Source organism: Pongo pygmaeus, chromosome 15 (genome assembly GCF_028885625.2).
Source record: "Pongo pygmaeus isolate AG05252 chromosome 15, NHGRI_mPonPyg2-v2.0_pri, whole genome shotgun sequence".
In the NCBI taxonomy this organism is placed as follows: domain Eukaryota; kingdom Metazoa; phylum Chordata; class Mammalia; order Primates; family Hominidae; genus Pongo; species Pongo pygmaeus.
The window spans coordinates 45,613,066-45,631,693 of record NC_072388.2 but is presented as its reverse complement, the minus strand read 5'-3'; the positions used below and the strand labels follow the sequence as shown (position 1 = coordinate 45,631,693).

Below are 18,628 nucleotides of genomic sequence, written 5' to 3'. Positions count from 1 at the left end.
TTCTGCATTCTTTTAAGCCATTTTCTAAGTAAAGAATAAAAATAAAATTTTCTCAGCTGCCTTCCCAGTGAAGAAATGAAAATATTTTCTTTTTCTATATTTGCTTCATTTTACAGTCTGTGATCAGTGGAAAAGTTGACAGAAAAACAATTTGTTCAAATCATTTGTCTATTTATTTACATTTGGAATGAGAAACGTTGGTGTCATATCATGTTTTTCCAGTTTCTCTGATTATAATATCTCCTACAGTAGCATTTCAGGCAAAAAAATATCAAGGGCTGTGTATAGACTATATACACACATATACTCTAACATATATACTATATGTTAGAGAATGTATCTGCATTTTTATTAGGAGTGACTTTTTCTAGCAAGTACATTGCATAAATGTGGATCTTACATGGTGTAGACATTTCAAATATTTATGCTAAATTTGATACATTTTCATTATGAGACAATTTTTTTTAATAATTTGATTTAAGATGTAAAAACCAAATGATAGAATTAAATTTCATGTCTTCAAATTGCCTCTTTCCTCTGTTTTTTTTTAAAAATAATTCATAACTTATCTATTCAAATATTTAAATGAAAGAAAAAAGAGAACTGGAAGAGTCTTTTCTTGACTTCCTTAACTTTTTCACACACCCACACATCTCAAGATCTGCATCAGAAATATATTCTAACAATATATTTTGCATAAGATTATGCTACTTGTAGGAGCTACTAATTGTAGAATTGCTATATTTCATTATTATTTATCACATTTGTTCCAAAATATACATGATCCATATCGATTATGTTTATCTCTATTATCTATTATTTTGATAGCTTTTTATTTTCCTATGTTCCTACCATCGTCTTCTGCTCTGCCTTTCTTTCTTTCTCAATTATTTCACAACTTTCTTATCTGTGCCAAGCAGGAAAGCAAGACACTAGACTTTAGAGACAGATTAAGGCTCTGTGCCCTTAAGGAGCTGCCTGGTCAGGGATATAAACATAGAAGAAAATACAGGACAAAGTCACAAGGACAGGTTAAATGGGTAAAACATACAATGTAGTGTGTAGTCAGGAAGAATAAGTAACCAGGTCAGCCTGGGGTTACAAAGGGAATAACATTTGAACTGAGTTTCAACACATGGGGCAGACAGAGGGTGCTAGAAGACAGCAAGAGCCAGACACTCTGACCATGGACAAGAACAGCTCGTTCAAGGGCTCAGAGGTTAACTAGTTGGTAAAACTTCAGTAAAGGAGTGTTAACAGGAGTTAGTGATTTTAGAAGAGCATTTCTCAGTCTATGTTTTCAGAACATCATTTCCAGAGTGATAGATTTGTGTTATAAAATGTGAAGTTTTCATTGAGTGAGTTTTGGGAAATAGATTGAATTAACATTTTAAAAATTTCTGGGCTTCTTGGGCCCTGTAATATGTTATTATGCACTATATATATTGTTTAAACAGTAAAAAAAAGAGAGAAATAAAGAAAATTTATCAGTAATCCCACACTCTAGAGAGAACCACTCTTAGTGTTCTGGTATAGTTCTTTCTAGGATTTCTTTTCCTCTAGACTTTTCCTCATGTAAGTCTCCTCTTCCCTGAATTAGTGCCCAATTATCTTGCTATTTAATGTATATATTGGGTGTAAAATTTTGTACTGTGTTTCTGTATGTGAGAGATGGTGTGCTAGATGGTAACAATATAAAGACAGAGCATGTATAGCCTACCCTTCAAGAAGCTCCCTGTTAACATTCATTGAAAAAATTTTTTTAAATAAATTTTATTGTATATATTTGAGGATTACAACATGATATTATGGGATACATATGGATAGTAAAATGGTTACTATAGTGAAGCAAGTTAACATATTCATCATCTCTCATAGTTACTTGTGTGTGTGTGTGAGAGAGAGCCAAGAGCAGCTAATATCTAGTTATTTAATATATAAAAATTAGATACAACTGTTTATACTGAACAGTATAACATGTTTTACACACTGAATAATAGTCGTTATAACTATTTATACTACTTGCTAACATGCTTTTCCAACTTAATATAAATATCTTATCAATAAATGTAGGTCTAATACGTCATCATTTAAAAAGACTGTGTCATATTCTATTGTTCAACTGTTTTATTATTTAACAACTCCATTAAGCTGTTTTCAGGTTGTTGTTTTTTAAATTAAATCAGTGTTGTGACAAGCACCTCGTCGAGGTTTGTAGTCTTCATACTGACATGAACAAAACTGTTTATGATGATAAAGCTTAGACAGGGCAGCAGGAAGCCTGGAAGAATGAGGCTAGTGACAGAAAGACCACTTAGGATGCTGTCACAAGAAGATAAAATGATGACTTCTACTGAGAAAACTGCCTATGGCCATGAAAAGAAACAGGCAGATATGAGACACAGTTTTAAATAAATAACAAGATTTGATGGCTGTTTTGAAGTGGTGGACAACAGGAAATGGTGAAACAAATAATACTGTGTGGTTTTCAATTAATAGATGGAATCTGTTGAAATTAACTATTAACCAAGTCAAGAAATAAAATGGTGCTTAGGCTTGAAAGACTTTTGGAATATAAAGATAGGCCGCAATTATGAGCCATTGGAATAAAGTTATAATTTGCTATTATCAACACATAAAACAGAAGTCTATGAGAACAAATGAGATCTCTCAACAGAAAATATTATAAGAACAATTAAGAGAGTTGAGTAATTCTTAGAGATAGAAAATTTAGTGGGGACAGAAAGATAGAGAAACATATAACAGCTTTGAGAAATTATACAGTCTTTTTGGCCAGGAGAGTTGTAGGGAAAGGTTAATCCTGACTTCTAGATTTAAAATCTATTTTTTTTTTTTTTTTTTTTGGGATGGAGTCTCACTCTGTTGCCCAGGCTGGAGTGCAGTGGTATATCTTGGCTCGCTGCAGCCTCCACCTCCCGAGTTCAAACAATTCTCCTGCCTGAGCCCCTGAGCCTCCAGAGTAGCTGGGACTCCAGGCGCCCACTGCCACGCCCGGCTAATTTTTTTATTTTTTATTTTTATTTTTTGTATTTTTAGTAGAGACAGGGTTTACCGTGTTGGCCAGGATGGTCTTGATCTCCTGACCTGGTGATCTGCCCTCCTCGGCCACCCAAAATACTGGAATTACAGGCGTGAGCCACCGCATCTAGCCTAGGAAGAGACAGATATTAAATAATCTTTTAGCTAGATTTTGCTATTTTGTAAAACCTGGGCTAATTTATCTAAAAATCAATTTTTATGTTATTGAGATTAAAATTGAAGTTTATATTTCTGTAACTTTAATTCAGCAGGGAGGAAAGTTTATCTAAATACATGAAAAACATAAATTTTAAAAGGGATATTTGAACTATTTAGCATGATAACATTTAAAAAAATTATAGCTAGTCAAGAATCTATTGTGATTTGAATGGTCTAATGTAATAAGTTGTTTAAATATCCATTTTATTAAGTTAGGAAATAAACACTATCTTTTGACACCACTTCTCTTTTTAACTTTTTACTATTCATTCTCGTAATCAGAACATCAATAACGTTGAGGCTAATAAAGTACAAACTCTTAGTTTCAAAAATAGTAAGGCCGAGCACGGTGGCTTATGCTTGTAATCCCAGCACTTTGGGAGGCCGAGGAGGGCAGATCACCTAAGGTTGGGAGTTTGAGACCAGCCTGGTCAACATGGTGAAACCCTGTCTCTACTAAAAATACGAAAAAATTAGCTGGGTGTGGTGGTGCACACCTGTAATCCCAGCTACTCAGGAGGCTGAGGCAGAACAATCACTTGAACGCAGGAGGCAGAGGTTGCACTGAGCGGAGATTGCGCCACTGCATCCCAGCCTGGGCAACAGAGCGAGACTCCATCTCAAAACAACAACATCAACAAAAGGTAAAATTAATATAGACAGTGTTTTGGTTGGCCAAGGTCATGTAGCTTGTTTTTGGAACAGATACGGATTGTATATTTCAAGTAATAACACTCCATTAGTCTTTAAAGTTACATATTTTTTATTTATTTTACACAGATTTATCTAAGTTTGGATATTTATTTTGAGGTTGATATATCTTATAAGCAGTTTTGACATATGAAGAATATTCAGATATAGATAACTGATTGATGTATTTATTTAAGAAATATAGATGTTGGCCTTATCCACTGTGATAGCAATAGTAAATAACTAAAGAAATAAATAAGAGGATAAAAGAAAGATAAGATAATTTGCAAAATACTTATTGTATACTCCCTCACATTTATCTCAACTCTTTTATATTTGAAACAATGACCAAGTGACAGGCAGGGATTTTGTCCAATTTGTCATGAGCAGGAAGAGAGGAGTCTATTGCTAACACTCAAAAGTTATTAATTCCAGATACCATTGTTTATTGAGCCTGCTTCAGTATTCATATCTTTACATTAGCTACCTGCTATAAATCAGTTTTTATTTGTATTCTGTTCAAATTGAAGTATTTATTATCTCTTATTCTCAATGTTCTTAATTGTTTATTTTAATATTAAATATTTGGTCCTTAAGATTATCAAGGGGGTTTAAATGAAAGCATAAAATCCTTAATTGTGCCTATCACATAGTAGGGGGATAATAGATGTTAAATGCTGAGGTTATTCTGCACCCTTTCCCATGGAGGGTGAATAAGTATCACAGTTCCATTCCAATCCCATTGTCTGAGCATGCTGCTGAGATTTTAATTACATCATTCACTTCGAAAAGAACAAATACTTTGCCAAAATTATTTAATTGTTTCTATATACCAGAACAAATTACTTACCCATTTGGGTTTATAAAATGAAGCCATTTTAAACATATATTTTGTTAATGTCAATTTCTAGGATGTATATATCTACTTCAAAATGGTGGTAGTTAATATTTCATATTGTTTAAATTCTAAGATGTTATACATTATGTAATTAGTGTTTTAAACAATAAGTAAGTGAAGGAATTAAATGAAAAAGTGAATTGAAGATATTTGAATAGGAAGATAATTCTCATATCCCTTTGAACTTGAATTTATTTGTCTCTATAATAAGGGAAACAACATTTCAAAATTAGTTGAAAAATAATTTTAAACATAATTATGTTTGGTTTTGTACCTGGGCACTGGGGCATAATCAAACTAGAAGGAAGAATAAAACTTTTCACTTTTCGTTCATGTACAGTACTACTTCCAAAGGGAACATATAACATCTATCAGAAGGATAGAATTATTCATGTTTCTGGCTATTCGTATTTATAGCATTCTATTTAGCTTGCGCTTTTTTGATAGATGTTCTACTGCACAAATGCATTCGAATTCATATACAATTGTATAGGTAATAAGAATCTTCCAGTGGAACTAGTGATAATGTTTGTAAGAAAGATCGTTGTATAGTACTTCCCTCATATCATTTAATGCTTTTCACTAAATTCTAACATAAATATATTTCAGCACAATAAAGTAAGTTACAGTAAAATCAATCTAACTTCTCATAAATATTCTCTGTAAATCAGAAATTAGCTTTACTTGAGAAAAATTATAATTCTTTTTTTTTGATATGGAGTCTCGCTCTGTCGCCCAGGCTGGAGTGCAGTGGCGCAATCTCAGCTCACTGCAAGCTCCCCCTCCCGGGTTCACGCCATTCTCCCGCCTCAGCCTCCCCAGCAGCTGGGACTACAGGCACCCTCCACCACGCTGGGCTAAATTTTTTTGTGTTTTTAGTAGAGATGGTGTTTCACCGTGTTAGCCAGGATGGTCTCTATCTCCTGAACTCGTGATCCACCCACCTCATTCTACCAAAGTGCTGGGATTACAGGCGTGAGCCACCGCGCAAGACCAGAATTTTAATTCTTATATTCATTGAAATATATTTTGAAGATTTAATTAAAATTAATTCTGTAGAAATATTGGCAACATTATGGCAAACTATTTACAATAACATCAAAATATTATGAAGTGAAATAATTCAAATATCACAAAAAATTAAAAGTCCATAAATGGAGAATAGAATGGATTGTCAAATTGCTTGATTTCACTCCCACTAGGGAAAAAACAAATCCTGAATCTTAGGAATTTGGCAAGTTTTAAACCAGTCAAAACTTCTGATTTTAGATCAGAGGTTTCTCTTTTTCCCTTTCTGACTACTTGCACTTATTGTGACTACTAAGTCTACACAGCTGAATGCTAGTCTTCTATGAAATGCAAATGTTAAAGCCCCAGTTAATGGCTAATTATTACAGGTCATTGAGAAGATTATGAATGCCTTATTTATTTTGCTAATGCTTGAAGTCCTCATTTTAAAATATACAATGAAAACAATTAAGAATGATTTTAAGTGAGAGTATATTCCATTTATTCCCAAGGTTTTTGATCATCCGAATTGTCACATTTCTTCAGCCAGCAGAAATTGTTTCCTTATGATTTTCTGTATCTGAATATGCTTTACCAGTTTATACTAACCTTGAAAAATTTTCTTTTTCCCATTTCAAGTTCCACCCAATCTGACTGTTCCACAGGAAAAATCACCACTGGTCACCAGAGAAGGAGACACAATAGAACTGCAATGTCAAGTAACTGGCAAACCTAAACCAATCATCCTTTGGTCTAGAGCGGATAAAGAAGTTGCAATGCCTGATGGATCAATGCAAATGGAGAGTTATGATGGAACACTGAGGATTGTGAATGTATCTAGGGAAATGTCAGGAATGTACAGATGTCAGACCAGCCAATACAATGGATTTAACGTGAAACCAAGGGAAGCCTTGGTGCAGCTCATCGTTCAGTGTAAGTAAATTCCCTTTTATGCATTTCCATGTGGGGACAAGGGAAGAAGTGTAACCATTATTCTACTAGTAATATGAGGTGATTTTTGTAATTGGATTAAATGAACTATTTCTACATTTCTACATTGGATTGAATGAACTATTTCTACATTCTACATTAATGATACACAATTTAAACTATAATCTACCTTAAATGTGCTTTTTACATGAGCTTATACACACTAATAGAAAGAGTTGTTTTAGTGTGTGTGTGTGTATGATGATTATGATGGTGTTATCTGGTTGATTCATGCCAAAGAACCAACAAACCCAATGGTGAGAAACTGTCCATGTGCAATAAGCAAAGTGGAGACTGGAAGTAATTGCTAATTCAGGTTGTAATACATGTTTGTTTTCACAGTCCATGTTTTTACTTCAGGCAATTGCATGTCCTTTTCCCAAATTATCTACCTATTTCAAGCATCTCTTTGCTTAAATTATGGAGATCTAATCATTGAAATGTTATATTTGCATACCTGAAGTTGTAACAGTGAATTACATAATTATCTAGTAATAGTGATAATTCAGGAAAGTCTTAGATGCTGAATTTTTGCCTGATTTAATCTTAGCGGGTAATTGTTTTACTCTGAGAATTGAATAAGATACATTTTAAACTATTTTTATATTTTTACAGAAATCACGGTTATAGTTCTAATTAAAAATATAGATATTATGGACTTTACATTTGCTTTTAGCATTAAAAATACCTAAATCCACACACTTAAGGGTCAATAAAATGTACCAGTGCTACTATTGTTTGGTTTTTACAGAATGCCCTGGTAACTGGGCTGCCCAATGGTAAAGACACTGCTGAAAGAGAAGAAAACTAAACACAATCTACTCAATCTCTAATAGTGCTACTGCGAATTTTAATTGATGTACTATTTGTTAAATATACGGCATAAAGTTTTCATTAAACAGATGAATTAGGTGAAACCATGCACTTCAATAAACGATGTCATTTTTGTCTGACTCTTTTGTAACTCAGGAAATTGAAAATAGAATTTAGTCCAAGAATGTTTATTTTTATATTAGACTTAAAGTTGTTGGCAGAATGAATGAACTATTTTATATTTGAGAGAATAATTAAAGTATGAGACAAATGTATTTCTGTATGAGATATGTGAGTGTGGGGTGAGAGACAAGGTTCTGGGTGCTGCTTAACCATTCCCTGCCCCTCTTCTATAGTACCTCAGATTCCAGATATGCTATTTGTCCTATAAACATGCAAACTGATATTTGCAAACAAATGCAAAATAACTTTGGCTGATTTCTAATCGATTATGAGTTTTTTCTCCAAATAAGGCAGATTTTAGATGTCAGGTTCCATTCGGCAGTTTAATATTGCCTTTTTCTCACTGGCCTCTATACTCATGGCAGTCTGTTCATGGGTATGAGGATCATGTGAAAACAGGTTTCAGAAAAAAAGGAAAGAGAGAGAAACTGCTTCCCATTTTCTAAAAAAATGAGATACCCTTAAGTGACCACAAAGGAATTTGATATAATTTGGAACACTTCAATCTTGTTGGTAAGCACAGGATTCTGAGCTGCTTGGAGTTATGCACAAAGCTTCAGTGTTCCTGCAGCTATTAGTGCAATTAGTTTTCACTCTGCTCACTCCTTTCTGCAGAAGCTCTGATACTAGTAAAACCTACAGAACCCAGATGGCTTTAGAGAACTTCAAATTAAAGTTTCAAGAAATCAGAATCTCTGTTCTCCATAGAATATACTTAATAACTCCAGAATTCTATTGATTAACTAAATTTCCTATTTTTTCCTTTCTCCTGCATCTTAATTAGTCCCCTAGAAAATAAATTCAGCGTAAGATTTTAAAATTCAACTCTATAATAGGAATGACAATAAACAGTGGCACAGTTGTCTCTAGTGTGACAGGAATGAACATAATTGAGTAAAAAATACCGATAGACACAGGCAAAGTTTAGTTATTTTAATGTAGGTAAAATGATATAATTTATCTGCATCCCAAGGTGACTTCCCAGAGCAGGGGTTATAATCCAACTGCATTTCCTCTCAGAGGCAAACTTCCCTGGCCTGCCTAGGAAGGCAACTGGATGCAGGCAGTCTTGCCAGCTCTAGGTGAGGATCATGTTATCATGGCTTTTAAGGACCTCCCTTCCATATATTTCCAAATCTTCTGAAGAACCTGATTATATGTCACTATTTTCCAGGTACAAATAACTGATAACAACTCCAGAATATTCCTGAGTACATCAAAGTTTCATTTTCCAGGCATGTAATCTCTGCCAGCAGATCTTGCCTACATGCCTATCTAAGGCTTATTTTTGCAAAACTAATAGTACAGGAATTCAGATAATGTTTTTAAATTGAAAAACAGTCTAACTTTTATAGTGATTTTTTTAAGAGACAGGGTTTCACTCTGTTGCCCAGGCTGAACTACAGTGGCATGATCATAGCTTACTGCAGCTTTGTTCAGTAAAATCGGGCTCAACCGATGCTTCCACCTCCGCTTCCTGAGTAGCTGGGACTACAGGTGTGCACCTCCATACCTGGCTAATTTTTAATTTTGTGTAGAGACGGGGTCTTGCTATGTTGCTCAGGCTTGTCCCAAACACCTGACTTCAAGCGATCTTCCTGCCTCGGCCTCCCAAAGTGTTGAGACTACAGGTATGAGCCACCAGGTTCATCCTGATTTTTTTTTTAATTTGAAAATAATTTATTTTTTGCTTAACTTGGATATCTGTGCTACATGTAAGAAATATTAATATGGAATATTAAAAACTAAGTTATATCATACATATGTGGACATACGTATGTATACATCTCTATATATATTTTGTATCATCTTTAGCAATTAAGTCCATCATTGCAGATAACAAGCTATGCTTTATATATTTTGTATTCCCAGCATAATATATTTTACACTATAGCTGTTCAGTAAATTTGTTGTGTAAACACACAAAAAAATGCATGCCTGGTTTGTTAGTCTATTGTTGCACTGCTATAAAGAAATACCTGAGACTGGGTAATTTATAAAGAAAAGAGGTTTAATTGGCTTACAGTTTTGCAGGCTGTATAGGAAGCATGATGCTGATATCTGCTTCTGGAAGCCTACAAGCATGGCAGAAGGTGAAGTGGGAGCTTGCATATCACATGGCCAGAGCAGGGACAAGAGGGCAACCTGGGAGGTGCTACACATTTTTAAATGAATACATCTCACGAGAACTCACACTATCCTATCGCAATGACAGTACCAAGGGGGAATGGTGCTTAACTCATTCATGAGAAATCCCACACCAAGATCCAATCACCTACCACCAGGCCTCACTTCCAACACTGAGGATTGCATTTCAATATGACATTTGGGCAGGGACACAGATCCAAACCATATCACCTGTTTTTTTATTACTTAAGTATCAGGAATAGCTGAGGATTTGCTGCATACAGATTTCTTCCATAAGATGTTCATTACATTGACAAATTCTGGAACTGCCTATTTTACACACAAGCACACACACATTTATGTATAATTTTATCTTTTAAGACATGAAAGAATGTAAAAGAGGTGGCAATAATAAATAAGATAGAAAAAATCCAGTATTTTCAAGACATTTTTACTTGCTTAGTTTTACTTGCGTCTAATTAAACAATAACCACTCAAAAAAACTAAAGGAGCACAGAATGAATTGTATGTAGGACATCAATGAGTGTAGGGCGTCCATCCCAAAAAGGAAATAATGTATATATATTTCGAAATAATGTAAATAATGGAACCATCCACTTACGGTTCTAAATATCCAAATGAGATTTATTCTTAGCTAATGTTATGTTTAAAAGGAAGCAATATAATTTATAAAATTATAATGTTTATACAAAGTTTTTGAATTACTTACTCTCACTAATGAATTTGCCTCTTGTTAAAATTTGTACATAATGAGGGACAGAAGCCTAGAGATATTTTAGACCATTCTATATCCTGTTAAGAGTAACATAGTCACTACAGTGAAATAGTTTGATTAATTCTTGTTCACATTGCTAATTTTTAGAAAGCAAAAGGTTTTTTCTTTATGACTTAACTTCTACAATTGCCAGTTACCACAGATTATGGACCAGAGTATGAAGTTGAAAATATAAGTTTTTTGAAACTAAAGCATTTTAAAATTAAACTTAAAAGGTTTTTCTGGGTAAAACTGCAAAGTACATGTAATGTTTTAATAACATTAAAAAAATTTTGTCCATTGTTTAATTTATTCCCATTTTTTGGAATGATAATACAATTTTTTTGAATATTTGGCTCATTTTTATTTGAAGCAGCATTAGAATAGCGTAATTGAAAATAAAGGTATTACATATATTAATTTATTCATAGTATTTAAAAATCATAGTATGTATAGAGCTTACTGAACAAAACTGAAACAACTTTCTTTTTTATCTTTTTTTTTTTTGAGATGGAGTTTCATTCTTGTTGCCCAGGCTGGGGTACAGTGGCGTGATCCTGGCTCACCACAACCTCCACCTCCCTGGTTCAAGCAATTCTCTTACTTCAGCCTCCCAAGTAGCTGGGATTACAGGCATGTGCCACCATGCCCAGCTAATTTTGTATTTTTAGTAGAGATGGGGTTTCTCCATTTTGGTCAGGCTGGTCTCGAACTCCTGACCTCAGGTGATCAACCCACCTTAGCCTCCCAAAGTGCTGGGATTTGATGGGTGTGAGCCACTGCGCCCGGCCAACTGAAACAGCTTTCTAAACAAAGTACCTGATTGTTTGAATATTAATTAAATAAAAGTTCCATTGGATTTTCAAATATATATGTTAAATAAGAAACCAGGATATGTGGGCGGGCAGGTGGCTCACACCTGTAATCCCAGCGCTCTGGGAGGCTGAGGTGGGTGGATCACGAGATCAAGAGATTGAGACCATCCTCGCCAACATGATGAAACCCCGTCTCTATTAAAAATACAAAAATTAGCTGGCTGTGGTGGTATGCACTTGTAGTCCCAGCTACTCCGGAGGCTGAGTCAGGAGAATTGCTTGAACCCAGGAGGTAGAGTTTGCAGTGACCCAAGATTTCGGCACTGCACTCAAGCATGAGTGACAGAGCAAGACTCGTCTCAAAAAAAAGAAAAACAAAAACAAAACAGGATGCAGGATATGCTTATTGTCTTCCTAAAAGAAAGTATTGTTTTTTATATCTTTATTATATAAGTATACTTACACTTATAAAATTATATGCTACAATTTTAATTTGATAAACTATAACACTTTATTTGTAATATAAGCTGTCCTTTAGTTTCATCTCAAAGCGCTATTAAAGTCTTTTAGTAATGTGAGTATATTTCAAAGTACACTTCCTTGAAAATTAACTGGAGAATATATTGCATTGAATGTCACTTTTGCTGTTAAGTCTCCACCATGTATATGCACATTTGTTGTACCTTCAACTAATGACATGATATTTATGTTAAGAGGTATAAAATATATACTAAAAACCAAAGACAGATGTTAGTGTTAGATTGTGTTAAGTAACTGCCTTTTACCTAATTCCAAATCTAATTAATATACCCCTTATAATTTGTATTTTCCAAACAAAGAAAAATTATGAAAGAAAATAATCAGGGCTATTGATAAACCCATGTTCCTCACCTGTTTCAGTTTCCCAAGCAATACCAAATTAGGTGAAGGAGAGAGAGCCAGGGATCAGGGTTTTATTTTTGAGGCTTTTTCTCAAGAAATCTAATGAAGAGAGTGTGCTAGTTACTTTTAATCAAAATGAATATTCAACAAAAGCAAAATCTCATGAACCTTACAAAGCAAAATAAAATTAAAGATAGATTGGAAAGTGCTGTAACACATATGTTCACTATTGTTAGACAAGTTACTGGGTAATATTCTGTAGTGTTGAGATAGATAGAATTAGTGTACTGAGGTAATATAACAATTTTGTGATTTTCTAAAAGCAAAATTGTTCTGGAAATATCAGTGTGACTAGGGATTTATCTAAAACTGATATCAAAGACAAGGTAATTATTGATAAAAGAGGAAATACAAGAGGATCTAGGCCAGGCAAAAAGGCTATCCAAAAACTTTATAAATGAATGAATGAATTTTTAATTTATTAGGAGGGTAATAATGACTTTCAGCTCAGTAGCCTGAACAAGCTTTACTTGTCCAGGTCTGTTTCTTATTTTCTGTAATAATTCAGTCCATCTCTTCTCAGTCACATAAGCATGATAATTCAATGTTGCCTCTCTGGCTAGGCTTTTATGCTCCTCTTCTGTTTATAACAATTCTTCCAATCTTTTTGCCATTTAAGTCCTAGCTAAGTCGCACCCCTCTATACTGCCTCTTGGTGATGACGAAAGACCTTATTGATAGCTCCATGGACACCAGCATTAGTATGTAGAAGACAATTTAGAGCTTCAAAGTAAAACTTCATTTTGAAGACACACATTAGATGATATATTTCTTTCAAAATCACTAGTTTTTATTTCAGTATTGCCTTTCTCAGAACTATCCTGTAATATTGGCTATATAGATAGTTTGGGAAATAATTCTAATGGTTGTGTATATTTACACTGAACTGTTATTATCTAATTGGATTTATTTCTTATACCAAAATGACTTGATTCTAACAGCCTTTGCTTTCCTCCTGTAATATAAATTTATACTCAAAATTTGAGGACTTATCTTTGAGATTATTCCAAAGACTCTATTAGAAACATTAATGGTAAGTTCAAAGTATTTTCCAAATGTGTTTGGTGATGACTGCATTAAGACTATATATCCATTGCCACTATAAGGATAATGATTTTGAAGAGAGCTTTGACTTGGAGGATTTTCTTTGACTCATAGAATCTTAGTTTTACCACTTATTTACATTAATATTTCTATTTTATCATATTCCATCATCTACCTCTTCTCTGTAGTTAAGATCTTATCTTAAAAAAGAAGAAACAATGTATATTGAAACAATGTATTATAAGATAATGTCCAATTTAAACTCTGTACAAAATAAGATCTAGGATTATTATTTCCAGTCAACATGTATCTTACTTTATCTTTCCATGGATTTACATTACTCTTAAATATTTGAAAACTGAACTTCCCACAGATAAACATTATTTTCCAGAACGTTTCTAGGATGAATATACTTTAGTTGAACTGCTCCTGACATTCTGGGCATTTTCCTTGCTCTCTATATCTTCATTCTTCCAGAGAACACAGCATGATAGATAACTAATGGGCAAATAACCATCTAAGGAAATTGTCCAAGAAAATAGAAAGAAACTCTCCGTCTCTTAAGGACTGAGTGCATTGCATATATATATAATATATAATATCTTCAGATAGAGCAATTGACTATACATTATCTGAAAAGAAGAACAGTTTATCAAGTATGTGGCTCATGTAAGGAAAATAAGTGCATAGTTTATTTTTCTGGTTTCTTCTCTGCTGCTATCTTAATGTAAGTACAACCATAATTTAATGTTTAGAGAAAGTGTATGTATTAAAAATTTTATTTTTCAGCATCTATGCAAAGAAGTGGGAGTGATCAGCTAGTTTTAACAGAATGATTAAAGGTACAAATTAAGCCAGGCAAGACTCATATTTATTGGTATTGTCAGCTAGGTACTTCTGTCCACCCCAACTGTGCAAAAATGAATTCAACTGGATAATATCATTATATCATTTCCATAATACCGTAAGGCCGTAAGGATATTTTCTCCCCTTGAAACCCTTCACATATGTGATTAAGTTAAATTTATTTTATAGGGTTTTTTTTTTTTTCCATTTTTCGAGACAGGTTCTCTCTGTTGCCCAGGCTGGATTGCAGTAGCACAATCATTGCTTATATAGCCTCAACTCCTTGGCCCAGGCAATCCTCAGCCTCCCAAGTAGCTGGGATTACAGGTGTAAGCCACCATGCTGGGCTAATTTTTACATTTTTTTTTTTAGAGACAGAGTCTTGCTATGTTACCCAGCCTGGATTCAAACTCCTGGCCTCAAGCGTCCCTCCCATCTCAGCTTTCCCAAGTGCTGGGATTGAAGGTGTGAACCACTATGCCCCACTGAGTTAAATTTTCAATAAAAAGTTTACATGCCTCTGTTCCTGGGGGCTTTTTTCTTTCCTCCCTTTTTTGCTTTATGCAAATATAGTTTCTTCTAAGAAAAATGAACATAAACACATATATAAATATATAAGTATGACTATAAAAATTCTGTGCCTTCATAATCTTTCTTAGTTAAAAAGGAATTTATCTTTCTTCCAAAAACTAAATTCATTCTTCCCAAATACAGAATTTGGGCATTTCATACATACTATGATCATCTCCCCTGTAACACAAAGATAATAATAATAAATAATTATAATAACACATAAAGGTGAACAATAATATATCATATAAACATTCCTGTGATATTATCAATTTATTTTAAATATACCAACAATAATACGCTTAGTACTAAGGGAAATATAAAGTGCTATCAAATTAACTTACAGGGTTTAAGTTAATTTTTTCTAATCAAAGACCCATGACTTTTGGTCTTTGATTAGAAAAAAATAAATTCAAAGAACTTCAGAAATTAAGCAACAATGTAAGAAATTGATTGTCAAAAGAGTACTTTAATTAATGCATGATAAAGCCAATCTGGAAGTGAGAAATCAAAGGCAGTATTTGAGAGAAAGACATAACTTCCTCTCCCTCCAGCAAGAGATACACATTTACACTTACTAGAGTGTTTAATCCACCTACAGGCAGTATTCATATAGAATTTTAGCTTATATGTTGTTAGCAATTGTATCTTTATTATCAATTGTTTGATGTAATATCATATTTTAATATTTAGTACTAGCCACACATTTTTTGGTTTTGCATATATCATATTATGTTGGGTTATATTATGTGACACTAATAACTTTACTTTGTAGTAAATTCCTGTACTGAATAATCTACCAAGGGTCTTAGATTCCACTGCTTTTAAACTTGCGGGACTACTAGAGGCATATTTGTTATCAAATTCATACACAATGGTATAAGACAGAAACAATAGCTTGCCAACATGCCCTTCCACTCCTATTCCTTGCAGATCTTTGAAAATGTCTAAAAACATGTTTTAATTGAATCAGTGGAGGAAAAGGAATGCTCCTGGCATCTAGAGAGTAGAGACCATGGCTACTGCTAATTGTCCCAAACACATATGGCAGTCTTCCAACACAGAGTTTTCTTGCCCAAAATATACATATATATATATATATATATATATATATTTTTTTTTTTTTTTTTTTTTTTTGTGGTGGAGAAGGAGGCTGTAGTCTGTTTATTGTATGGTGTTTAGAGGCTACTTAGGCTTGCAATCTTTAGATTCCAGTAATGTGTCCTTCTACCCATTTCATGATGATAAAAACTGTCTCCAGACATTGCCAAATGTCCCTGACTGGCAAAATCATCCCAGGATAAGAACCGCTGCCTAGATGATGACTCATAGACAAGGAGACAAGGTCTACATAATTTAGGGATGGGAACTCTGGCAGAATCCTCAGCCCCACAGGAGCCAAAATCTCTGTTGTAACAAATCTATAGGCAGAATTTCCAGGGTCCTTGAAGAGACATGCCAGTTACAAGAGCCACTGCACTAAGCTCAAAGCCATGGCTTCCTATTAAGTATTAACATTCCTCTCAAATCCAGAAGCAATTTAATGTAGAAATGTCACCTAAGATTATAGTTGACATTTTTCCCTTGTCAGATTATCAGGGAATGAGAGCTAGAATTTTAAAAGAAGGTCAAATTCTTGTACAGTACGGAAAATGTTTATTCCTTTAATTGCGCCTACTCTTTTCATCTGCCATACTAAACTCTTAACAATTCTTTTACTCTTATATTTTTCTGCATTTGATAATAATAATTATAGTTTCATATATTAAGAAAGCATGTTTTCAATATATCTTTTTGTTTTTTAACTTGCCTTTTGATTCATCTTTTGTGAACTGCTGTGCCTATATTCTTCCTTCATAGGCCTTTTGGCTTTGTGTCTGGGTTTGGCAGGGAGTAGCTGTATTACATGCTGTTCCATGAAATCATTTCAATCTACCTTGTGAGTTCCTTTCTCCTGGCAAATGAATGTTTCCCTGAAGCCTTAAATATTATAATAAGCAAAAATAAAGGTTCTTCAAAAGGACACCTCAGGACTTAAACTGACCATGCATTATAACATTAAAATAAAATCTCCTTGATTATATACCATTAAGACTTATTTTAAATGTGGAAATTACTCTTTCTTCTTAATTCAAACTATTTTCATAAAGAAAGAAGTCAAATACTTTTCTTGAAATTTAATATGTATATTGTTTTCTTTGATATTGTTTCTCATTCAATGAAATACAAGTTTTAAAATGTTTTTCTAGAAAAAGATTATTATTTAACTTGAGTAGCATTTCTTTGTAAGAAGACAATTACACTAAATTAATCAAGGGAGGAAACTATTAAAAGCTAAGCAGGAAACTGAAATGGATTTAAGAAACATAGGAAGTATTCATTCTTATAATTTAAGTTATTTGCCTTGAAATATATGGATGAAATGACAGAAGCGATCAGATGTTTCTTGAGTATCCTGTTTCTTTGTGCCCATCAGTTTCAACCGTTTATCCAGTGTTTGATGCCATATGTTCATAAACACAACATAACTGCCTTGTGTACAACATAAAATGATGAATGTAGTGCTTTATAGCTCAGTTAAAAGATGTAAGTAATTTGAGTACACAGTTTTCACTTTAAGTGCTCATTTGAAGCTCTAAGTTACAATCAGTCATTCAATTACAGATATACATAGATATAGAGGCAGATGATGCAGATATTTAGAGAGCTATGTGTGAATGCAGTGATGTATCCCTATCTACTCATCTATCCATCCACCTGTCTATCTGTCTATGTCTGTGTTGTCTCCATGCAGAGGACATATTTACTGAGTGAACACTCATTCCTGCTAATGCATTTTTCTTCTTTGTCTTTTATGATATTGTAAATGCTAGTTCTGTTTTTACTTTTCAATCTTGTTTTGGCTGCTATTTCTTCTTCCTATTTGTATATCAGATTTTGATCCTATTGTTTCCTTACTCTATACCCTCTTGCTTGGCAATATAATGACTTAAACTGTCATTGCTAAGCAGATCTTCCCCAAATTTGTATCTGAGATGTTCAGCTACTGCAAAATGTCAACTTAGTTTCTGTATGAATAACTTAGTTTCTGTATGAATTCTAAAATCTGATGTGACTAAAATTAAAAGTATAGTAATTACTTTTAATTATTTTTTTATCCTCTTGAATTCCCTGTTTCACCAAAAAGATTCCTCTCCTCTCTATTATCAAGAGCAAAGTCATTCTATCTTTCCTTTTTCTAGCATACATTTCAAATTAGGATATTGTATTCTGAATTAAAGACCTGGTTTGAATTCCAGCTTTGCTATGTATTCATAATTTCTCCAAATATTCACTTTCTTATTTGCCATGATGAAAAGAAATCTTGTTATGATGGATTTTTCTGAGGATTAAATTAGATGATGTCTAAAAAGCATTTAGACCAGTGTTTCACAATGTTAGTAGTACTCCTTAAGGTTACCTCTTATTTCCAAAAATCCTCTGAATTCTTCCCTGCTTTTCCATTCCAACATTTTTTCAAAGGTCAGACCCTTTTACCTCCTGCAAGAAATTCCTACTATTTTTACAACCTTTGATCTCTTTCCCTTGGCAACATTGCTGCATTACTGTCAGATGAACTTTTTTCTTTCTTTCTTTCTTTCTTTTTTTTTTTTTTTTTTTACGAGTGGG

General features: G+C 33.5%; 1 protein-coding gene across 1 annotated transcript in view; it reads left to right on the top strand.

The window, feature by feature from the left end:
- The window catches only part of MDGA2 (MAM domain containing glycosylphosphatidylinositol anchor 2), an 831,762-nt gene that overhangs the window by 639,185 nt on the left and 173,949 nt on the right, over positions 1 to 18,628 (top strand). Inside the window, exon 8 of the mRNA XM_054449174.2 lies at positions 6,494 to 6,787. Coding sequence (XP_054305149.2) covers positions 6,494 to 6,787 — 294 coding nt within the window. The remainder of the gene's footprint in view (positions 1 to 6,493; positions 6,788 to 18,628) is intronic.